The 22,600-nt window shown below is 36.2% G+C and overlaps 1 protein-coding gene across 1 annotated transcript; it reads left to right on the plus strand.

The window, feature by feature from the left end:
* Window positions 1-5,268: 5,268 nt before the first annotated feature.
* On the plus strand, window positions 5,269-5,979 carry LOC111876943 (pectinesterase inhibitor 9). Its single transcript, XM_023873499.3, has one exon. It carries the CDS (start codon window positions 5,281-5,283, stop codon window positions 5,902-5,904), a length of 624 nt encoding a protein of 207 aa, XP_023729267.1. The 5' UTR covers window positions 5,269-5,280; the 3' UTR covers window positions 5,905-5,979.
* The last annotated feature ends 16,621 nt before the right edge of the window (window positions 5,980-22,600 follow it).

Below are 22,600 nucleotides of genomic sequence, written 5' to 3' on the forward strand. Positions count from 1 at the left end.
TGTATATTGTTAAAGTAATTCTAATATAAATATTAACGTTTGATTATTCATATATTAATTCGAATGTAATTATTTTATTATAAATTTATGTATGTACATTTTTGTAGTAAATTCTAATTTTAGTTTTAACTTGTAACTATTCATTTATTCATTGTTGAATAATGACATAAAGTTGTGGATACAAAATTCATTGCAAAATAATAACATAAAAATAGTGTTTTTACGTTCTCACACTATTTACTGAATTTATTTGAACAATATATAGGGTCGGGGACAGTTCAAATAAAAACAGTAAATAGTGTAAGAACGTAAAAACACTTTTTTATGTTATTATTCAGCAATGAATTTTGTATCGACAACTTTATGTCATTATTCAGCAAAGAATAAATGAATAGTCAAAGGTTAAAATTAAAATTAGAATTTACTACAAAAATGCACATACATAAGTTTATAATAGAATAATAACATTGTAATGAATATATGACTAATCGAAAGTTAATATTTATCCTAGAATTACTTCAACAATACATATATACAAAATTCATTACAGAATAATAACATAAACATAGTGTTTTTACGTTCTAACACTATTTACTCTTTTTATTTGAACTTACTTCTCTTTCTCTCTCTCTCTCTCTCTATCTATCTATCTATCTATATATATATATATATATATATATATATATATATATATATATACTAGTTTAAAACCCGTGGAAACCACGGTTATAAAATTAATTAAACTTTAATAGTGAGAACTCAAAATAATTAATCAGTTATTTTAAATAAATTATTAATTAACTGATCTTTTTTTAGTTATATAAAATTTAATCGTTAATTTAAATAAATATATGAAATTCTATCACCTTATAATTTTTATTAATTTTATTTTAATTTTTATTCTAGTGTTATTAATTTAATGTAATTAGAGTGGGAAATTTAAATTTTAAAACTTGAAATTAAGAATTAGTAAGTTGACAAGTGGCATACATTAATTATGAGGTATAATAGGATAACACATGGCATAAGAAGAATAAAATCTACATTAATTATAAGGCTTAATATGATGACACATGTCAAAAGGAGATTAAAACTATTCTTTTATTAGAATAGGGATATATATATATATATATATATATATATATATATATATATATATATATATATATATATATATATATATATATATATATACTAGTTGTGAGACCCGTATATTATACGAGGTAATTAAAACAAAATGTTAATATAAACGATTAAATGTAAATTTTATTTGAATTTGAAATTTAAAATAACTGAAAATTATGAGAAAAAAACATGCAAAATATAAATAAATTAAAATTATGTGTTTAGTTATCAGATTTGTGTACTAAACGGGTAAATTATAACAAAATGTTAAACACAAAGGTTTAAACTGTAAATTTATTTGAATTTGAAATTAAAATTTAGAATTTGAAATTTGAAATTAATAGTCATTAAGATAGTTTTAATTTATGGAAACTAAATTAATGATATTTTGAAAATGAAAAATGAAGTAAATGACAAGTGGAAAATAAATATATCTAAAAATTATGACAAAATGACATGTGGCCAATTGAATGGGAGAATGACAAGTGGTAAAACCATTCTTTTATATATATATATATATATATATATATATATATATATATATATATATATATATATATATATATATATATATATATATATAAAATAGGTTCGTGGCCATTTAACAAATATTATATGATGATAAAGACCAATAAATAAAAATTTAATATTAAAACAATATGAAAGTCAACCCTAGCTTTTATGTTGCAAAAATTTGACCTTAAGTCGCCAAGGAAAGTTCCTATGGTTAACCAATTGTGGCTTCATGATCCATGTTTGAAGGACCTGAATTTTGGAGCGAAAGTTTATAGTTTTATCACATGATTTAGTAGACAAACATTTAATTATTTAATCTGGTCGGTCTTAATTCCACGAGCTTTACATTAATTTCAAGCATATTTAGTAGTGGATGCTTGCGTTAAAAATATTTTTTCTATACAAATTGATATTCAGTATCATTTGGTGTAGGTCTCAACTATATCATAAATAATTCGATCTAACCTAAATAACAAATTGAGCTGGATAACTTTTATATTATGAAGTTAAGCCTTCCATTAAAAAGTTCAAATAAACAAAATCATTTCTTTGAAGAACTGTCAACATTTTAAACTCTAGTTAAATTCACATATATCCGGAACTTGAACCATTAATCATTTAATCTCTTGAAAATAAAGTAGTGAAGTAAAATGTTAACTAAACATACACATTTACTCAATGCTTACTCTTTATGTGTTTTCTCTCAAAAAAGTTAGGCAGTGTTTGTTTTTGTCCGCAGATGTTCCTGACATCTTTTGTCTACACGACGCAGACCACGCGCAGACATTAGCCTTTGCAGACTGTTTATTTTTTTGAAGACTGTAGACCTAAAAATGTCTGCGCGTCCTCTTCTTGGCGCAGATGTGGACCAGAGTCTTCTAACATCTTCAGACATCTTTTAGCCTAAAAAACACATATACTTTATTTTTTTTTTTTAGTTTTTTGAATTTATATTTATTCCAACTTTATTAGTGATAAACAATTTGAACAAAAAAAGTTACAATACTTAAAAAAAAAGTTCAACGACACAAACATGATATCTTTGACAAATTTATAAATAAAAGTATATTACAATAATGGTCGTTGAAATTGTTTATATAAATATGGAAAAAATAATATATTTTTATATTTTTTGTGCCAAATTTTATAAAATATTATATACGTTAATTTATACCATTTTTATTTTCACTTTTTATACATTAATACATAAAAGGTGATTTAGATTTGTTAATTATTTATAACAAAGTCATAAATATATTAAAAAATCACTTTGTAGTTTAAAAAACCAGTTTATTTAGATTTTAGTTTATTTTAGTAGCCTACAGATGTTAAAAAAACAAACAGTCCCTTTTTTTTTCAGACTACAGACGTTTGGTCCACCTCTTTTGCTGTAGAGGTCTATAGATGTAGTCCGTAGACTGCAGACAATTTACCTTAGTAAAAACAAACAACACCTTAGTAAACTCTCCTACATAGTACAATCGTATATTGAAAATGGTTGGGTTTCTAGCTTCAAAAAAATAAAAAAAGAATTTCAACAATGTTGCATTAATGAAAAACAAAGCATAAAAAACAAGTTTTTTATCATAAAAAGTTTCTAAATCGATTAAGAGGTTTCTAAATCGAAAGAAAGACAAGTTTTCTTATTGTAAGAGATTTCTAAATTGATTTCCGTCATTTTTATTTGTATGCGCCAGTTAATCATCATCTCCATTTGATGAAAAGCTTGTGTTTTTGAGAATCAATAACCGATTTGATTGAGGACTTGGTAAGCAACGTTTGGTCATACATGATATGGTGCCATAAGTACTCGTTTATAAGTACAAAACCTAAAATGGCGAACATACATGTGTGTTAGGCACGTGGGGCACTCAAACAGATAAAACAAACGGCTAACGTTGATAGAGACTAAATGTACATCATGTACATATATTAGGGACGATCCAATTTAACTTTTGAAAATAAAGACTGAACACACAAATTGATACTTAAACCTAGAAAGATTCGAGTAATTTTCTTTAATTATAAAGGTATGAAAATATTATCAATTTAAATAAAAGATTATATGCTGGTCGATCTCGATCTCTTTGTTTGGTCAACCCATTTACGCCCAAATTAAAGAAGCAAATATTTTCATATGCTACACTCCGATGCATGATACTTCGACTATAATAATTTATTATACAATATTGAATTAATATATTATACATAAAATCCTAAATTGAAGTTTTCAAACAAAATCCAGGATTCTTTAAACATATTTTTAATTGTGACAAAGGGCACCGATACTGTATTATGAAATACAGTTATTTGTTATAAAATTGTAATATTTAATTTAACGAATTCATTGATCAAGTCGTCGTTACTATTACCATGGTTGGTCCAAGCCGATTTAAGACCTCGGACAATATGATAATATAAGAACCTTACAATAAAAAGAAATTAGTAAAAGATATGGCCTTTTGTTTTTGTTTTATTTATTTATTGTTTTTATAAATGTGTTGTTATAAATTTATCTTTAGATGGTTTTGTAATGGTATTAGTTGTTCGTTTTTTTTTCATTATTAGATAAATGTTTTTTAGATACATATTATTATTTTAAGTTTATAAAACAATAAGAAAAATGTTAGTAAAGGAAACGAAACAAAAACACTTAGCTATGAACTTTTGATTTGATGTTGAATCTTTTAACAAGGATAGCAAATTCTTAATCGTTTTCTAGAATTTAAAAACTTTTGATATTGACGTTTCAAATTATCAACAAGTATATCAGAAAAATCACATAAATTAAGTTTTTGTTATAAAACTAAACGAAAGAAGTGAAGAATAATAATGAAACCTTGCAATTTATACGAATTATAAATTAGAAATCAAAACCAGTGAGGTAACTTGAAATTTGATTAACATGAATACAAGATTGATTTTTTGAATGATGCATGAAATCAAATTATCATAATCGATGTATTAAGGAATACTGAAATAAAAAACTAGCAAACAAAATTGGAATCGAAAATCAAAACCTCTGTGTGAACAAACTTTTTTTGTTAGCGTTGAGAAAATCGGAGTTTTTATCGAAATCATTATGTTAAGCATGTAACTGTAATATTTCTTTTAGAGGTGTTTTGTAGGTTTAATCTTTAAGTTTTGGTTAGTTAGGGATTATGTTTCTGTTATACTTTCTTGTTGGCTTTGATTAAAAGTTTTCTATAATTAATTATATTTCCAAGTCTAAGATATATATTACTATCAAGTTGTTAACTATAAGTTGTTATGATGAAACAATATACTTCTTTATCTGTCTAAAACTAAAATACAAGTTGTGGTTCATCGGACCTATAATTAAGTTATAAACTTATAAAATGATTATTTGAAAGTTTATATTAATCAATATTTTATAAATATATATAATTCTTAAGTATAATCAACCATGGATCCCGTAGATATTATAGAATTCTTATTCTTATTATGTAAAAGTATTATATATTAGATTAGATTTGAAACGTTGTATTAGTAAATTAAATACATGAAATCACATATTTCGTTGGAATATATAATCATATTGCAACAATCGTGACAACCCTTTATATAACACCTTGCACAAATTCATAACATCTACATCGATCTGAAGCACATTTCAAAATGGCACACACAATTCTCTCTTTGCTAACTCTCTTTCTTGCCATATTCAGTTTAAACCCCACAGTCGAGTGCCATTCTCGAGCTAGGGCATATATCGAGCAACAATGTCGTTCTACCATGTACACTGAACTATGCATCCGAACCCTTCTACCCTTTGCTAGCAAAACAAATGCACCTGCACCCGAACAACTAGCCAGGATTTCTCTAACAACATGCCTAGTCAAAGCTCGGATCACAAAGGCCTACGTGAACATGGTAGCAAACGAGTATTTCAACAAAACAAAGAATGCAAGATACCATGAAGCAGTGACAGATTGCTTACATCAGATCAATGATGGTGTGAATCAGATTACACAATCGGTTAAAGAGCAACAGAGAATGGTGCATGATGGGGAGAAGAATTTTTCATGGCATGAAAGTAACGTGCAATCATGGGTTAGCACTGCGTTGACGGATGTGACTGCATGTCTTGATCGGATATCAGATAAAGCCATTGGAGGTAAGGAAAAGGGGATGATTAAAGCGAGGGTGTTGAATGTTAAGCATCTTGCTAGCAATGCTCTTGCGCTGTTTAATAAGTTTACAACAAGACACCGTGGATCTCGTGTGATCAAGACTCCTTAGTTAAGATTTATATATACGTTAATTTAAAAGCCTTTTTTATGTTATGATGAATAATAGTTGTCTCCTTTTGTTGTATTTTTCTTGTTGACATGGCTACATGTTTTTTTGATGATTGAGTTAATATCATTACGTGAATATGAATTTTGAATTTCAGATGTGAACTTTACGACCCACGAGTTTTGCAGAATATTCAAGCCCTCTGGTATCTGATCATTGACCATGTATATTGAAACCACGCTCAATCTGATATTAACTACATGAAAGTCAACTCCCTGGACTTTGGATCGTGTGCGTACTTTCGAGAGTATATATATATATATATATATATATATATATATATATATATATATATATATATATATATATATATATATATATATATATATATATATATATATATATATATATATGAGGTGACATATTTTGAAATTATATACACTATTTCAAATTATAGGGGGTAAATTAAATAGATATGTCATAAGGGTTATCGAGACGCGTCTAATACTAATGAGTTACAAAGCCTTATTTTAAACTACACTAGTATTTTCCTATCAAAGGTACTCAATTGTATTTAAAAAGACGGCTTAGTATATGTCTAGGATTAAACCTAGGAACTCCTTGACAGGAGTACTAGATACAAAAGAGGTATAACCTAACATGCCATGTGTTTGAGATTCTACAATAATAGTGGGAATCGGTTCGGTTTTTCGGTTTCCTCGGCTTGAAATTTTTTTTGGTCCACTTCAAAAACCAAACCAAATCGAATTCAAATTTTCTAGACCAAATCGAAAACCAAATTCTAATTCGGTTTGGTCCGGTTTGAAAACCGAGGAAGCCAAATGTAACACTCGTGTTTCTAGCCTAGGCATTTATATTGAGTTGATAGTCTAGGTTAACCTTTGTAACTCATTTTGAATAAATGAAAAGGAATTATGTGAATATTATGTGAATTATGTGTTTTATGCTTAATTATTAAGGCTTAATTAATTAAGAATAAAAATAAGCGCCAAAATTAAAGTGTGAGATAAGCCCGATATCTTTACATAAAGTTATAGTGGTCGAAACAAGGATTTCGGAGATATACAGAATACCAAAATCCGAGTTATAACGAAGAAGTTATGACATGTCGAAGTTTCGCGACAAAACCGACACGGTGCTGAATGTCGTAAAAAGTGAGTTTTCGATAAACTACTTTTTAGCCTTAGTAATCTAAACGAAAGTCGTAGTATTCGTTAAACCGAGAAGTTCGATAAAAAGAACGCCTAAATCTGACTTCGTATGAGGAAGTTATGATTTTTCGAAGTTTCAGCGTAGCAATAGACAGCTAAAAACTCAAATTTTAGATCGAGAAATTTTTAGCCGACACAACCTAAACGAGAATTGAAGGTCTCGTCATTAGGAGCACAACGGTAAAAAATCTGACGAAAACGGACGTCGGATGAAGAAGTTATGAATTTTTAACGGATTTCCTGTCCCGGTCTGTTAAAAATAATAATATAGAATTTAATATCAAAATTAGCCAACGAAGTCTAAACGGAAGTTGTAGATCGTAATTTTAGCTACGCGTGCATATAAAGAACGTCAAAAATGGAGCTCGTATGCGAAAGTTTTGGATTTTAGAAGTTTTAGCGCGAAAATCGAGAAAATTCGCATAGTCACACTTTGCCACGTCACCCTCGCTTAGGATGTGACACGTGTCCTGCTGAGTCACCAGGCTGCTGAGTCACCAAAACTGCTGAGTCATGCGAAGCCACGTGTCCTCTTCTGATTCGACCGAGGAGGAGGCCCAATCCGAAGCAGCCAGCTCCCCAGCCGAAGCTTCGCCCTGCTGCCGCGTGTTCTGAGCCTCGCATAGCCTAGCTCCGAACCTCGCAGGTGCACCAGTAGACTCCGTTCCACTTAGAAGCTGCCAGCGAGCCCTGGCAGGTGCGAGCCATGTGCGAGCCATGCGCAGCCTCGTGCGAGCCTTCGCCTGCGAACCCTATCAGTCGTTGGATCAGAAGCTTCTCAGCCCTTGGATCAGAAGTTTCACCCTATAAATAGAAGGCTGCGAGCCTTCTCGGATATTTTTAAGAAATTGCCACATTTAGCCCCTTTCTTCATATTTTCTTCATCTTAACATCCCGCAAAGCCCCGGTATCGATTGTAAAGCCCGGAATACCCCACGAAGTGCCCGAGAAGCCCGGAAAATTTATCTTTTCGGTTTCGAAGCCCGACTTTTGCAGAGCCCGGTTTCTCAATAAAACTCCCGGTTTTATTAGAAACGATCGTTTTAGGAAACGAATTGCTGCCCGATTTTCACCAAAATAAGTGAGTGTGTAGTTACTTTCAATTTACACATAGATATGAAGTATTTACCTTGAAATACGTGTTATGTGTATATATGTTAATTGTTTATTCGAGGTGACTCTTGAATTGATGTTTTATACAAGTTTTAAACTGTATATGTTTTTATCTACAAAATATGTTGGGTAGAACATGGGTAGATGAAATAGTTGATGTGTGTTAAAATGGTGAGAGGCCTCGATGTTGTTGTTGTTGTTGTCATCTAGCGGAGTATAGATGACGACCACAGACTTTTTAGATAGTCCAGTGGAACACTAGCAGGTTCGCAACTTGTAGGTGTTGATGAATTAAATGTTCATTGGTGTACTCCATCCCCCTCATGGTTGCCTTAAGGACATGTATGGCTGAGGAAACCCCTTAGCAGTAGTGTCCATCCCGATGATAATCCTTAGGCTAGGTCCCTTGTGATAGGTATTTAGGGACAAAAAGTGAGGACAACGGGAATGGGTAATCAGCGTTATTGTTGATTGGTGAACTTAATAAGTATATTATTATTGTGGGTTGAAAACCCTATATGCTCACCAGGCTCCCAAGCCTGACCCACTCAGTTTTATGATTACAGGTAGTGGACCCCGAGCATAGTCGGAGAACGACGAGAGATTTTTTTGGATTATAGGCCAGTAGTTGTAAATAACTGTTGAAAGGCTTATAATGTCTTGTTTATGCTTTTGATCTGTATCGGAACATGACATCCCGAGGTTTTGATATATATGGAAAACATATACCTTCTTAATGAAGGGTTTTGATAAACTTTTATCATATTTTGTTTGGGGACCAATTCCGCAACATCTTTTAAAAAGATTTCTCTGATTTTATTTTAAAAAGCATAAATTAAATCGGTCTTTTCTGGCCAAGAAATATGGGGATGTCACACCAAATATAAACTTTAAAAAATATCAAACATAAATTAAAACGTTTTTAACATAGAAACCTAAAGTTGCAAATAGAAATATCTAAAGTTTCATACAAAATAATCCACTGATTAAATGAATTGAAATGATTTTTACTTTATAACTAATACTTTTATTTAATATAAAATATATAATATATATTTAATTAACTAATTTATGAAATTCGGCCTTTTCGGTTCGTTTGGTTTAAACTTCATGAGATCAAAAGTCAAACCAAAAACCAAATTCACAATTCGGTTTGGTGTCGAACCAAACCAAAAACCGAATTTGAATATGGTTCGGTCTGAAATCGATTTCGTTTCAATTTGGTTTTTGGGTTTTTCAGTTCCACACGAAATAATTCTCACCCCTAATAATAATACATAAACATACATGCACTCTAACATCATCAACAATTTTATCGGGATATGAATGACAAATCTAGAAATAATGAAGTAAGTAAGCGGTGAAGTGTAGTGATGTTAATCATGATGAGAAATGCGGAATATGAAATGATCTAGTGAATCATACAAGAATCATAAACATGAAGAACACCAGAGTAAATAAATTCGGGTCTAAGCTCACATTAGTTTCTTAGAAAGAGTACAAGTGGGTTTGCAATATTTCTCTCTCTAAACTAATTCTCTCAAAGTTCTTCCTTAGATAAAATGAGTGTCACTCACTTCCTTATAAAGGAAAGACAACTCATTACACACATACAATAGAGTAAGCACACATGACATCTAAGAGTGCCTTTACACCCTAACATTATCCCCCTCAAACTAAGGATTGGATGTCCCGACATCAAGACCAACTCCCCCTCGAAATAATATTGGTCTTCAAATCCTTAAATGAATACCCAAGAAGCTTCGAGTACTCACTCTTCATTCTCCCCCTTTTTATAATCAAAAAGTGATTATAAAACCCACTAAGGTTGAGAAGTGCCCGATGAATAATCTTTACAAAACTCCCCCTTGATGCGTGTCAAAAATGAAACCACAAAAAACTTGTATGGAAAAACAATCATGAAAAAGTTATGAAAATTTTCCAAATTTTGTGAAAATTTTCAACTTTTGGGTAAGAGTTGCAAGAATTTTGAAAATCCAGGTAAAAACTACCAATATCAGAATTCTACAGGGACCCGTTGCGCCAAAAACAATCTCAAATGCGAAACATTACCCCAATTGTAAAACTGGGCATAAAGTGACAATTCACAAAAACTGCAGGGGCCTGAAATGTAAATTCCTCCATTTTTCAGAATTTTACGTCTTATTTCGAAGTTGGGTAGTTTCTGCCAACATTTCGAAACAGCAGGGACTAAATGCGAAACATCTTTATACTTCAGAAACTTTTTACATCGTGTCGAAGTTAGACCTTTTCTGCTATTTCGTTAAAAGTTCAGGGGTGAAATTCGAAAATGTTTCTTTTCTTCTTCACTTCGTTATATCAGTTGACTATTCGCTTTTCATCTAGATCCCTCGATAACGAAGCACGTTTGGTCATCGACAACGAAGCACTCACCTGTTAAGGATTCTCGATAACGAATCCAGAACCTTTGTTTTACATATCGATGCTCGACTCCAGCCCTTCGAAAACAAACCCATCGACCATCGTCATCAAAATCTATTTGTTCCAGTCGATATCACAAATCATAGACTTTGCTTTTTGTTACTCAACCCTTCGATTTCAATACTCGGTATCAACCTTTGAACATGATGCTACGATTCTTCAACATCAAATTATCAACATTTCATTACTCCTATTACGAAATCAAAATATACCTGATCATATGCATACTCGAGCCAATCAACTCATTGTGATGACTTGTTCAGCCATCAATCCCTAAAACAAAAACGAACTCTCAAGTACTTCTTATGTCGAACATGTTAGGCATACAACAAAACCAATTTCAACCAAAGTATACTTCGTTCGATGCTAAACCCAAGTAACGATTCGAACTCAACATCAATGGAACTCCAATCCATCAAAATTAGTTTGACTCAAATGAACACAAGTCAAAATTTCAATTCCAAGCTACTCAATTCAATCACACCAATTGAACTCGATTTCTCAATATTGACTCAGTTTTAAGTTCGACTCCAAAACACGTTTATAGTATGTGAACAAGTAACATCATGTCAATTTGAACACAATCAGAAATTCGATTTCGACTCCAGTCATACACAACGAAAGCGACTCGAAATCGACTTCAGTCAATGCAATTTTGACCTCAATATAATGTACGTCAACTCAAAGGATCAACAGTCAAACAAGTTATTGATTTCATATGTGACATCGATTCTAGTCTCAAGACAATCGACTCCAAATCAATTTCCAAACTTATCCATTGAAATTAGCTTTGATTGCAAGACACAATCAGTCGAAATAAATTTGAATTTGACTTTAAGAATGAATAACCAGATTCGTTGTTACATTGGGCTTGTTGAATCAAGGATGAACAGTAACAAATTTAGAGTTTGGGCTCAAGTTGGATTTGATTGGGCTTCGAAAAAGACAAAAAAAATCCTGGATGAACAGTGAATATTTCAAATAATTGGGTAAAAATATTGATTTGGAAAATAAAAAAGAAATTTTAAGAATATGATTTTGATTTTTGGATTGATCTAAAAAATTAATTAGATCAACAATGGAGTAGACACGGATTTGATTCAATGAGACAAAAAGATCAAAAATGAAAAACGCAAAACACGAATCGAAATCATGGACGTTTTGGAATCCATTTGAGAATTTGAGATACCTTTTTGATGATTCGAGTTCCATTTGCAACAAATGAATCAAAATTTGAAGATATTGGTTCTTTTGTTGGAACAAGAAAATCTCCAATTTGAACATTGTACCACCCATGATGCGTGTTGTACAACTCATTCTTCGTGTTCTTCAATGATCTAACACGATCTTCATATTCATAATAACCATCAACATTTTTGGGTTTTGAATTCAAATTCATTGCAACATTTGGTGATTGTTGCTTTGGAACCCAAATTTGCTTCATGGATGTTGGCTTGACGATTTATGTGAATAAACCCGCTTGTTCTTACGTTTGATCTTCTTCTTCTTTTTCTTTCTTATCTTTTTGCATCTTAAAGATTTGATTTCAAGAACAACTTCATTCTTGACAACTTCAACTTTGCAAGTTTGAATCAAATCTTTTGGAGTTTGATACTTGTGAATTTCTTGGATTGATGGCTTTCGATAAGGAATCATTCCTTCAAACGAATCACAAGAACACAAAATATCATCGGTTTTAACTCCAATTGAGCAAAAAACTTTTTCATCTTTATGAGAATCAACTTGAATCTTCTTATCATGAACTTCAAGAACATCACATTGAACTCCATAGTCTTGAACTTCAACAAACTTAAGAGCAAGAAGATCACTTGGGGTTTCAATTAGTGAAATATATTTTTTATCAAACAAATCTCTTTCTTTTCATTCCTTAAGATTATCACTACACAATAACATGTTCTTGGTAATTTTAGCCAAGCATTCAATCTTCAAAAGTAGTTGAAAAATCAATCCTCCATGATCATCCTTCAAACCTCCATAAGAAACCAAAGTATCCCATGCAATCAACCTGCCTTTCAATATTAATCCATAGAATTGATTTTCATTGACTTTGTATTTGACATTTTTAATGATCACAATCCAAAAATCATACTGCAAGTCCACCATCTTTGATCAATCGAGAAGATCTTGGGTTTTTCTAGAGAGATAAAGTGATTTTGAATGTGTTTTCTAGAGACAGAAATCAAAAATCACTTGAATTGTAGTGAAGAAAATCAAATTATGAATAAAATCAATTAACAATTCGATTTCTGGAATCTAAAAACTCTCTATAACACGAAGATCAAAACACAATGAAGAATCACCAAATCAAGAATGTCATCATGGATCAATTCTTGATCAAATGAAGAACACCTGCTCTGATACCAATTATAGTGATGTTAATCATCATGATAAATGTGGAAGATGAAATGATCTAGTGAATCATACAAGAATAATGAACATGAAGAATGCAAGAGTAAATAAATCCGGGCTTAAGCTCACATTAGTTTCTTAGAAAGAGTACAAATGAGTTTCCAATATTTCTCTCTTTAAACTAATTCTCTCAAAGTTCTTCCTTAGATAAAATGAGTATCACTCACTTCCTTATAAAGAAAAAACAACTCATTACACACATACAAATGAGTAAGCATACATGACATACAAGAGTGACTTTCCACCCTAACATGAAGATATCAACATAGAAACAACGACACAAAGAAAATGAAAGTTGCTAGAAAAATCTCCTGAAGAGGGTTATTTTCAACCTAAATATGCTTGATCTGTTAATATGATTCGTTGGAAGGTACATACCACTAACATTGTCGTGGCTACAAAGCATTCAAATGGCTTCGATATATATATCGAAAACAATAATATATATTTCTTTTTTATTTTAAATTATAAAATTTAAATTTGATTATCTTAAAAATTAAGGATTGGTGGGTAAATTAGACCAAAAATGATTGGTTGGTGCAGAGGCGGTAGCGGAGGTGGCGACATTGGTTAGAATTTAGAAAACGTTTACTAAAGTGAAAACGTTTTTTTTTTTATCTTTTGGAAGAAAATGTTAAAAATAAATTTTTATGTCTTTTGTCTTCTGAAAAACAAACAGTGTTTTCCACAAATATCTTTTCACCCATGACCATAAGAGGTTTAAAAGACTTTTTGCCAAAAAAAAATCACCTTAAATATCCAAGGTTCAAGTTCATATGAAAAAGCTTTCTTTGCAATTTTATTTAAGGTGATAACCAAAATAACTATAAGGATAACAAAACCAATATATGGATTGGTCGAGTGATGAATATCATGTAAAACAACATATACGTCAACCTAAACGTCATTATTACAAATGAAATAGCATTGTGCGCTCCATATACACGTAATATATGCAATATCAAACCTTTACATATGTTTTCTATTATTTTCTTATGTACATTTTGATTTTCTGAAGCAAAAATTCATGAAGTCTGCGGACCACCTCTATAACCCTCTGTAGTAGAAGAGGTGGACCAAACGGCTGCAGACTGTAATAAGAAGCGTGTTTGTTTTTTTTAACATCTGCATACTGCTGCATATATTAAAAAATTAAAATAAACTAATTTTATAAACCGAAAATAGCTTTTTAATACGTAAAATTTATTAATGTATAACATTTCATTAATGATATTTCAGTAAAAAAAAATAATGATATTTTAATAAAAAAATAAAGATATTTTAGTAAAAAATAATGATATTTCATCAAGAAATTATCATTATTGAATATAAAAAACGAAAAATAAATTCAACAAGAATAAACGAAAAAAAAACGAAAAAAAATGTGAAATAAAATTTTAACAACATATAATCAAAATTTCAGCAATAAAAAAGAAAACGAAGAGGTTGGAAGAGGTTAGAAGATGCAGTACAAGTGTTGCGCCAAACAGAGTACGCGCAGAGGTTTTTGACTCAGAAGACTTCTAAAAAACAAACAACTGCGAGATGAAAAATGTTGCGTGTGTGCTGCGCCGCGCAACAATAAGAGGTTTGAAGAGGGTTTTTTTCCAAAAAACAAACAACACCTTACACATGGTTCAATTGTTGATTTCTTTCAAGATATAACGTATGCCTTCTTTCAAACTCACTTTCCTTTCCTCCTTAATGTTCCATAGCTCTTGCACATGATCCTTTCCACTTGTGTCATACTCATTCATCTCATTCATTGCTCTCACAACAGCAACATATTGTTCCTCACTACACTTGGCCTTCAAACTAACCATCTTCTCATCTTTTTCATCAATAATATCCTATTAATAAATTAATTACAGACATGTCATGTCATGTATTAAATAATGATCGAATAGTTGGATTAATAAATTTTACATATACCTTCTTATCCATTCCAACTTTGAAGGGATGCCAGTTTTGATCATTAAGATATCTGCATACCAACTTCAAGTTGGTTGCAAAAAGGATCCATCACCAAGCCTTGTCAATACCATGATAAATAAATAAATAAAAAGTAGAGTAATTTACAAAACTCGTCCCTAAGCTTAGCTGATTTACCTCAATTTTGGCCCCAAAAACTTTTCTCTTGCAGTTTTGGTCCTAAGTTTAATATATTTCAACGATTTTGGCGTCCAAGTAAATGACCATATTTCCCTTTATCGAATTTCTCTAAAAATGTTAATGTTTACATTGTTATTGAAATTAAAAGTATGTTACATTTTTTATCCCTAAATATAGCTGATTTGTTCAATTTTGGTCCTAAATAGTTTTCTTTAGCAATCTTGTATCTATATTAATTAAAATAAAATGAAATTGAATTTTAGTCCCAGAGCATATCTGTTTTTTCAATTTTGGTCTAAAACATTTTTCTTTTGCAATTTGATACTTATTTGAGGTTTTCGTAACATTTTTGGTCCCTGTTCTGAAAAAAAAAAAAACTAAAATTTTGGGACCAAATATTCAAAAATCATCTATACTGAAGTACCAAACATAGTCATTTTATTTGGAATAGGGACCAAAAACATTACAAATACCTCAAATAAGAATCAAAATTGCAAACATCAGCTAAACCGAGGAACCATTTTGTAAATTACTCTAAAAAGTAGGATCATCTTCATCATAAAGATTAATGTGAAACGATACTTACATCAATAAGCACTTGACGAGCATCTTGCAACTCAACTTCGTTTTTATCATTCCTCAAACTTAAAGCTTTTGATATGTTTTTCTCATCTTGAACTTGTTCATCCTTTTCTATCATCTTCACCTGTAAATTTTCCAACTCTTCCTCGAAGTCAGTTATTTTCTTCTATAGCCTGTAAATCCATTTCGAGGTTCATAATGTCACTTTGTAGATTCTCAAAGTTCTTGGGCTTGAGTTGGTTTTCCAGTTTAGCTATTCTTCCATGAAGAATGTTTACTTCCCTCTGTAAAGAAAAATTTTGTAACGACCCGTGTCCGGTATGGTAATTCCTTGGTATTTATTTTGAAGTTTTGCAAGAGGGACTCGGCGAGTTCATAGCCTGACTCGCCGAGTAGGGTCGGGATTTCGAGCACGTGATTAGCTGGCGACTCGGCGAGTCCATATTCTGGACTCGGCGAGTCTGCCCGTCTGGGGGAAACCCTAAATCCCCGGGCTGCCCACTATTTAAGTCACCTTATAGCCCCATTCTCGCCTCCCTCACCCTGAGAACACTGTGAGAAAGAACCCTAATCCACCCTTGTGTGAGCTAAGTGTTTTGTGCCATTTTGTGAAGGTTTGAAGAAGGAGAAGAAGCAAGGAGCAAGGAGAAGAGGTGTAGTACAAAGATCCAAGGGCAAATCTGAGTTATTTGAGGTATTTTCGGATTTTCCCTCTTGTTATATGCTTTAAACCTCCATTAGAGCTCTCCTAGGATCTAGTTGATGCTTGTTCCAAGCCTTATGTTTGCATGAATGCCTTAATAAGTCGAGATATCTTTAGATCTGAATGATTGGGTGTTGTAGAGCCCAGATCTGCTGCCTTTTTGGAGTTACTTTGTGTATTAACCATAGATCTTCCCACTTTGTGCATCTTTTAGCCTTATTTCCCTTATTCATGAGGTTGTACACGTAAAGTTGGAAACTTTACGTGGTAAATCAGCTTATTGGACTCAGATCTATCAATTGTATGTGTTGGATTCAAACAAAATCGAGTAAAAATCAGTTGCATGGCGGTGACTCGGCGAGTCGGAAGACCGACTCGGCGAGTCGAGTCGCGAGTCCCCGATTTCTTCCTTTTGAGCGATGTCGAGTGGGCCCAGTGAGTTGTGGAGTGGACTCAGCGAGTTCGAGGGTAGACTCAGTAATGGAGGGACTCGGCGAGTTGTTCATACAACTCGGCGAGTCCAAGGCAATCTTCTTAGACTCAAGAACAACTCGTCGAGTTGTTCATATGACTCGGCGAGTCGGATGAAGATTGTCTGAGTTCTTGGATCGAATGAGTACTCGTCGAGTCGATGCCATACTCGACAAGTAGCAGCGAGTAGGGTCGAGGAATGAGAACAGGGACTCGGCGAGTTGGCGGCCCAACTCGGCGAGTCAGGTCAACTGTAGGTTGACTTTGTCCGAGGGTTGACTTTGACCAAGGGTAAAAGAGTCATTTTACCCAGTGCAGTGTTTAGTATTTGATTGAGTATGTATTGTATGGTATGTGGTAGTTTGGGGGAGCTCACTAAGCTTCGTGCTTACAGTTTCAGTTTTGGTTTCAGGTACTTCCGCTTGTAAAGGGAAGAGCTCGGGATGATGGCATCGCACACACCACAGCTTCAGCTTTTATCCTGGGAGTTGATTTGGTTCTTGATTTTTATATGACATGGATATGATACAGCTTTCCGCACAGTGTTTTTATTATTATTTTGAGATACATCATGTATGGTTTATGATATGACACTCAGATTATGGTTTTTGGTTACGTTGAAAAACGAAATTTTTGGGTCGTATTTTTGGGTCGTTTCAAGTTGGTATCAGAGCCCTGGTTTGAGGGATTTGGATACACTTCCGGGTGTATCTGAACTCAAACTAAGGGGAAATAAAAAGATTTTTAAAAAGGAAAATGTTTTCTAAAAGAATTTTGAAAGCACTTAGAAAGAAAGAGATTTTTTTAAACAAGATAAGGGTGTGGTGCATGCGATCAGTCGAGCTCAAGTAAGTACTCCCAAATTACCCATACAAGTTATTTGTTCAGTTTCAGTTTCAGTAGAACAGCATGCTAGTATGAGACTAAGGATCTAGGAGGATACCTTATGTGCCTGTTTTATGTGTTACAGCTTTATGAGTATTGCATGCTAGTATTGAGTAGACAGCAGTAGGATAGCCTGTTTAGGTTATGCCTGATAGTATGAGCTTAGCACTGTATGCTAGATCAGTTTCTCGTTTTGAGAATAGTTTTGCCTGAGTATGTTTCCTTTATCCGAATGCTGCTTGCTTCGTGCTTTGTGGGAGTTCTGAGTGATGGAAGTTAGCCATTAGGTGAACACGTTACACCACATGTGATCAGGGTTGAATAATCCCAGAGTGCTGGAACTGGCCCTATTGCGCAGCTCTTGTTTGAGTCCAACCGTTATAGGGACGGGTCTTTTACTTGAAGGATTATCTGATCTTCGTCACATGTGATGGTGCTCAGGTGGTGGTTAATTAGCATTATAAGGAGACCTGCAGCAGCTGAGGACTAGTTGAGTTGAGTTTGAGGTTTCCCTGGGGCAAGCCTAGGATGAGAGTAGTAGAGATCAGTAGTAGTAGAAGTGACTTGGTGGAGTCAGGGCAGTTCTTGAAGAAAGTACGGATAGATGTGGAAGGTAGTATGGGCCCGTACTACTGGAAGCAGAGGATACGTACTCGAATCAAGAAAGGCTGAGACAAGACCAGGAAGCTAGTTGTAGTATCAATGATCCCTCGAGATATTTCTGTTTTCTGATGTAGTTGTGATGTGTTTCAGAATGGTGGTTTTGCGTTCGAGACCAGCAGCCGGCAGCGGAGGTGCCGGGGAGGGATCAGGTTCAGGTTCGGGGGATGAGCGCATGGATGAGCAGACCCGAGAGTTTCTTTCTTCGGAGATTACGCGCATCATTATAGAGCAGACTCCTGTGATCTTCGGTTCGATCAAGGAGGGGATTCTAGAGCTGATGGATGAGAGATTGGGCACCTTCCGTGCCGAGGTGGCGGCCATGATGGGGTCGCGCACCCTTACTTTCAGGGAGTTCAGGGCATGTGGAGCTCCGGACTATCATGGGGCGCGAGACCCCATAGCGAGCACCAGATGGTTGGCGGATGTGGCCAACGCTTTCCGTACTAGCAGATGTCCCGAGGGGGACAAGGTCAGATTGGCGTCCTGTCTTCTGAAGGACAGGGCACGAGATTGGTGGGAGGAGGTCGGGCATGCCATTGGGGATGATGCAGCATTGGACGCCATGACCTGGGCTGATTTCTCTACCAGGTTCAGGGCGGAGTTTGCACCGGTCATTGAGGTGCAACAGCTAGCTAGGGAGTTTCAGGACCTCACCCAGACTACAGAGACAGTGGCGGAGATCACCGCCAAGTTCAGGGAGAGGGCTCTTCTCGTTCCTCAGTATGTAGCTGATGAGGAAATGAAGAAGGCCCGCTATCATGAGATGTTGCGGAGCGATATCCGCCAGTTTGTGAGCCGGTCCAGCTGTAAAACGCTGGAAGATATGATTGCTAGAGCTCGGGAGAGGGAGATTGATCTCGAGATGGAGAAGAAGAGGAAACCGGAGGCGGTTTCGGGTTCAGGCGGTTCGGGCAAAAAGCCCAAGGTTTCGGATCACAGATCTAGGAGTCAGCAGAGCCACGGTCGATGTGGCAAGTGTGGGAGATTGCACGAGGGAGCGTGCAAGGCAGGGAGTTCCGGCTGCTACAAGTGCGGGCGGATTGGGCATTTGAGTAGGGATTGTACGGCCCCTGCTACTGCCGTCGCAGCATCAGATCTGATTTGCTTTCAGTGCAATCAGAGGGGACATAAAAAGTCCCAGTGTCCGAGTTTAGCTGCAGCAGGGAAGGTGGCTGCACCTGCCCCTGCTACCTTGAGGATTACAGATGGCCGGCAGGGCCGAGCTGATGCGCCAGTGGCGAAGAGTAGGGTGTTTCAGATGACAGCAGAGGAGGCGCGAGCGACTCCTGATGTGGTGACGGGTATGTATCTTCCCTTTATCTCTTTATTATTATTGATTGAATATTACTTATGATTGTATGTTTTATTCAGAGTCGTTCTCTGTGAACGGCATTTCTGCTATGGTATTATTCGATTCGGGGGCTACCCGATCATTCGTATCACTTGCGCTTAGCAAGAGATTCAGTAGAGCTCCAGGGGAGCTGAATTGTCCATTAGAGGTTGAGATAGCGGATGATAGGACCGTGAGGGTCGGCAGAGTGCATAGAGGGTGTTCTCTTCAGTTATTTGATGAGCAGTTTTCAGTGGATCTGGTACCTATTCCCCTGCGAGGGAATAAGGTTATTATGGGTATGGATTGGCTTAGCCCTAATGGGGCGGTGATTGATTGTGAGCTTCAGCTAGTGAGGGTTCGCACTCCCAGTCGGGGAGAGTTGGTGATTCAGGGCGAGAGGCCACAGCGAGGACCGACCTTTTGTTCCGCCGCAAGGGCGAGGCGCTATGTTCAGCAGGGTTGCGCCGGTTTTGTAGCTTACGTTTTGGATGCCCGGGAGAAGGGCAAGTCGACAGTTGATGATGTTCCTATTGTTCGAGACTACCCGGACGTGTTTCCCGAGGATTTGCCGGGGATACCTCCTGAGAGACAGGTTGAGTTCAGGATCGACCTCATTCCTGGTGCGGCTCCGATAGCCAAGGCACCGTATCGACTAGCTCCCCCTGAGATGCAGGAGTTGTCTACACAGCTGCAGGAGCTGTTAGACAAGGGTTTCATTCGGCCGAGCAGTTCGCCTTGGGGAGCGCCGATCCTGTTTGTGAGGAAGAAGGATGGGTCGCATCGTATGTGTATAGATTACCGGGAGTTGAATAAGGTAACGGTGAAGAACCGTTACCCACTCCCGAGGATAGATGATTTGTTTGATCAGCTTCATGGAGCGTCTTGGTTCTCCAAGATCGATCTACGCTCCGGATATCATCAGATGCGGGTTAGAGATGAGGATGTACAGAAGACTGCTTTCAGGACCAGGTATGGTCATTACGAGTTTATGGTGATACCATTTGGGCTCACCAATGCTCCAGCCGCGTTCATGGATCTCATGAACCGCGTGTGTAGGCCGATGCTGGATCGGTCAGTGATAGTGTTCATAGATGACATCTTGGTATATTCCAAGACGCAGGAGCAGCACGAGGAGCACCTGCGGGAGGTGCTGGAGGTTTTGAGGAGGGAGAGACTTTTCGCAAAGTTCTCCAAATGTGAGTTCTGGTTGCGCGAGGTGCAGTTCCTTGGTCACCTCGTCAACCAGAAGGGTATTCTGGTAGATCCGGCCAAGATAGAGGCCGTGATGCAGTGGGAGGTCCCGAAGTCTCCATCCGAGATTCAGAGCTTCCTAGGGTTGGCAGGGTATTATCGGAGATTTATTTAGGATTTCTCCAAGATAGCAGTGCTGCTCACCCGACTGACCAAGAAGTCAGTGGTATTTCGTTGGGGTCCGAAGCAGCAGACAGCATTCGAGACCCTCAGGCAGAGATTGTGCGAGAATCTGATCCTTACCTTGCCAGAGGGAGTAGAGGACTTTGTAGTCTATTGTGATGCCTCGATCACAGGTTTAGGAGCAGTTCTGATGCAGCGAGGCCATGTGATAGCTTATGCCTCGAGACAGTTGAAGCCTCACGAGGCTAATTATCCTACCCATGATTTGGAGCTGGGGGCAGTTGTGTTTGCCCTCAAGATTTGGAGGCATTACCTTTATGGGGTTCGTTGTACTATTTACACGGATCACAAGAGTTTGAGGTATCTTATGGATCAGCCGAGTCTGAATATGAGGCAGAGGAGGTGGTTGGATGTGCTAAAGGATTACGACTGTGAGATCCTATACCATCCAGGGAAGGCCAATGTGGTGGCTGATGCCCTGAGCCGCAAGGTGTCGGCGGCCCCTATCAGGGATCTATGCTTGAGGATGACAGTGATCACTCCGTTGTTGGAGCGGATCAAGGAGGCTCAGGTAGAGGGTCTCAAGGAGGAGAGACAGAAGTGTGAGAGGATCGTGGGCCGAGTAGCCTCGTTTGATTATGATAGTCTTGGTTTGATGACGCTTCACGGGAGAGTGTGGGTACCGTACTGGGGTGGAGTACGACAAGTGTTGATGGATGAGGCTCATAAGTCTCGGTTTTCTATCCACCCAGGGGCGACGAAGATGTACCGAGATCTTCGACCTGATTATTGGTGGCCCTGCATGAAGCGGGACGTCGCCTGGTACGTCGAGAGATGCCTGACCTGCCGGAAGGTCAAGGCGGAGCACCAGAGGCCTCACGGCAGGATGCAGTCGTTAGACATTCCCGTGTGGAAATGGGAGGACATTACCATGGATTTTGTCACCAAGCTTCCCCGGACCGCACGTGGAGTGGATTCGATATGGGTAGTAGTGGATCGGTTGACGAAGAGTGCCCATTTTATCCCGATCCAGGAGAGTATATCGGCGAAGAACTTAGCCGATATCTATGTGCGTGAGATTGTGGCACGTCATGGAGTGCCGGTATCGGTGGTGTCAGACCGAGATGTCCGTTTCACATCCAGATTTTGGAAGCGGTTCCACGACGAGATGGGTACTCGTCTTCATTTTAGCACCGCTTTCCACCCTCAGACAGACGGGCAGAGCGAGAGGACGATTCAGACTCTCGAGGACATGCTAAGGGCGTGTGTCCTAGATTTCGGTGGCAGTTGGGATACGTATCTTCCGTTAGCGGAATTCTCGTATAACAACAGTTATCA

This window comes from Lactuca sativa, chromosome 7 (assembly GCF_002870075.4).
Source record: "Lactuca sativa cultivar Salinas chromosome 7, Lsat_Salinas_v11, whole genome shotgun sequence".
Taxonomy (NCBI): Eukaryota; Viridiplantae; Streptophyta; class Magnoliopsida; order Asterales; family Asteraceae; genus Lactuca; species Lactuca sativa.

Excerpts from the sequence above, each read along its gene's own strand:
- LOC111876943 (XM_023873499.3), top strand. The coding sequence starts at position 5,281 with ATGGCACACACAATTCTCTCTTTGCTAACTCTCTTTCTTGCCATATTC.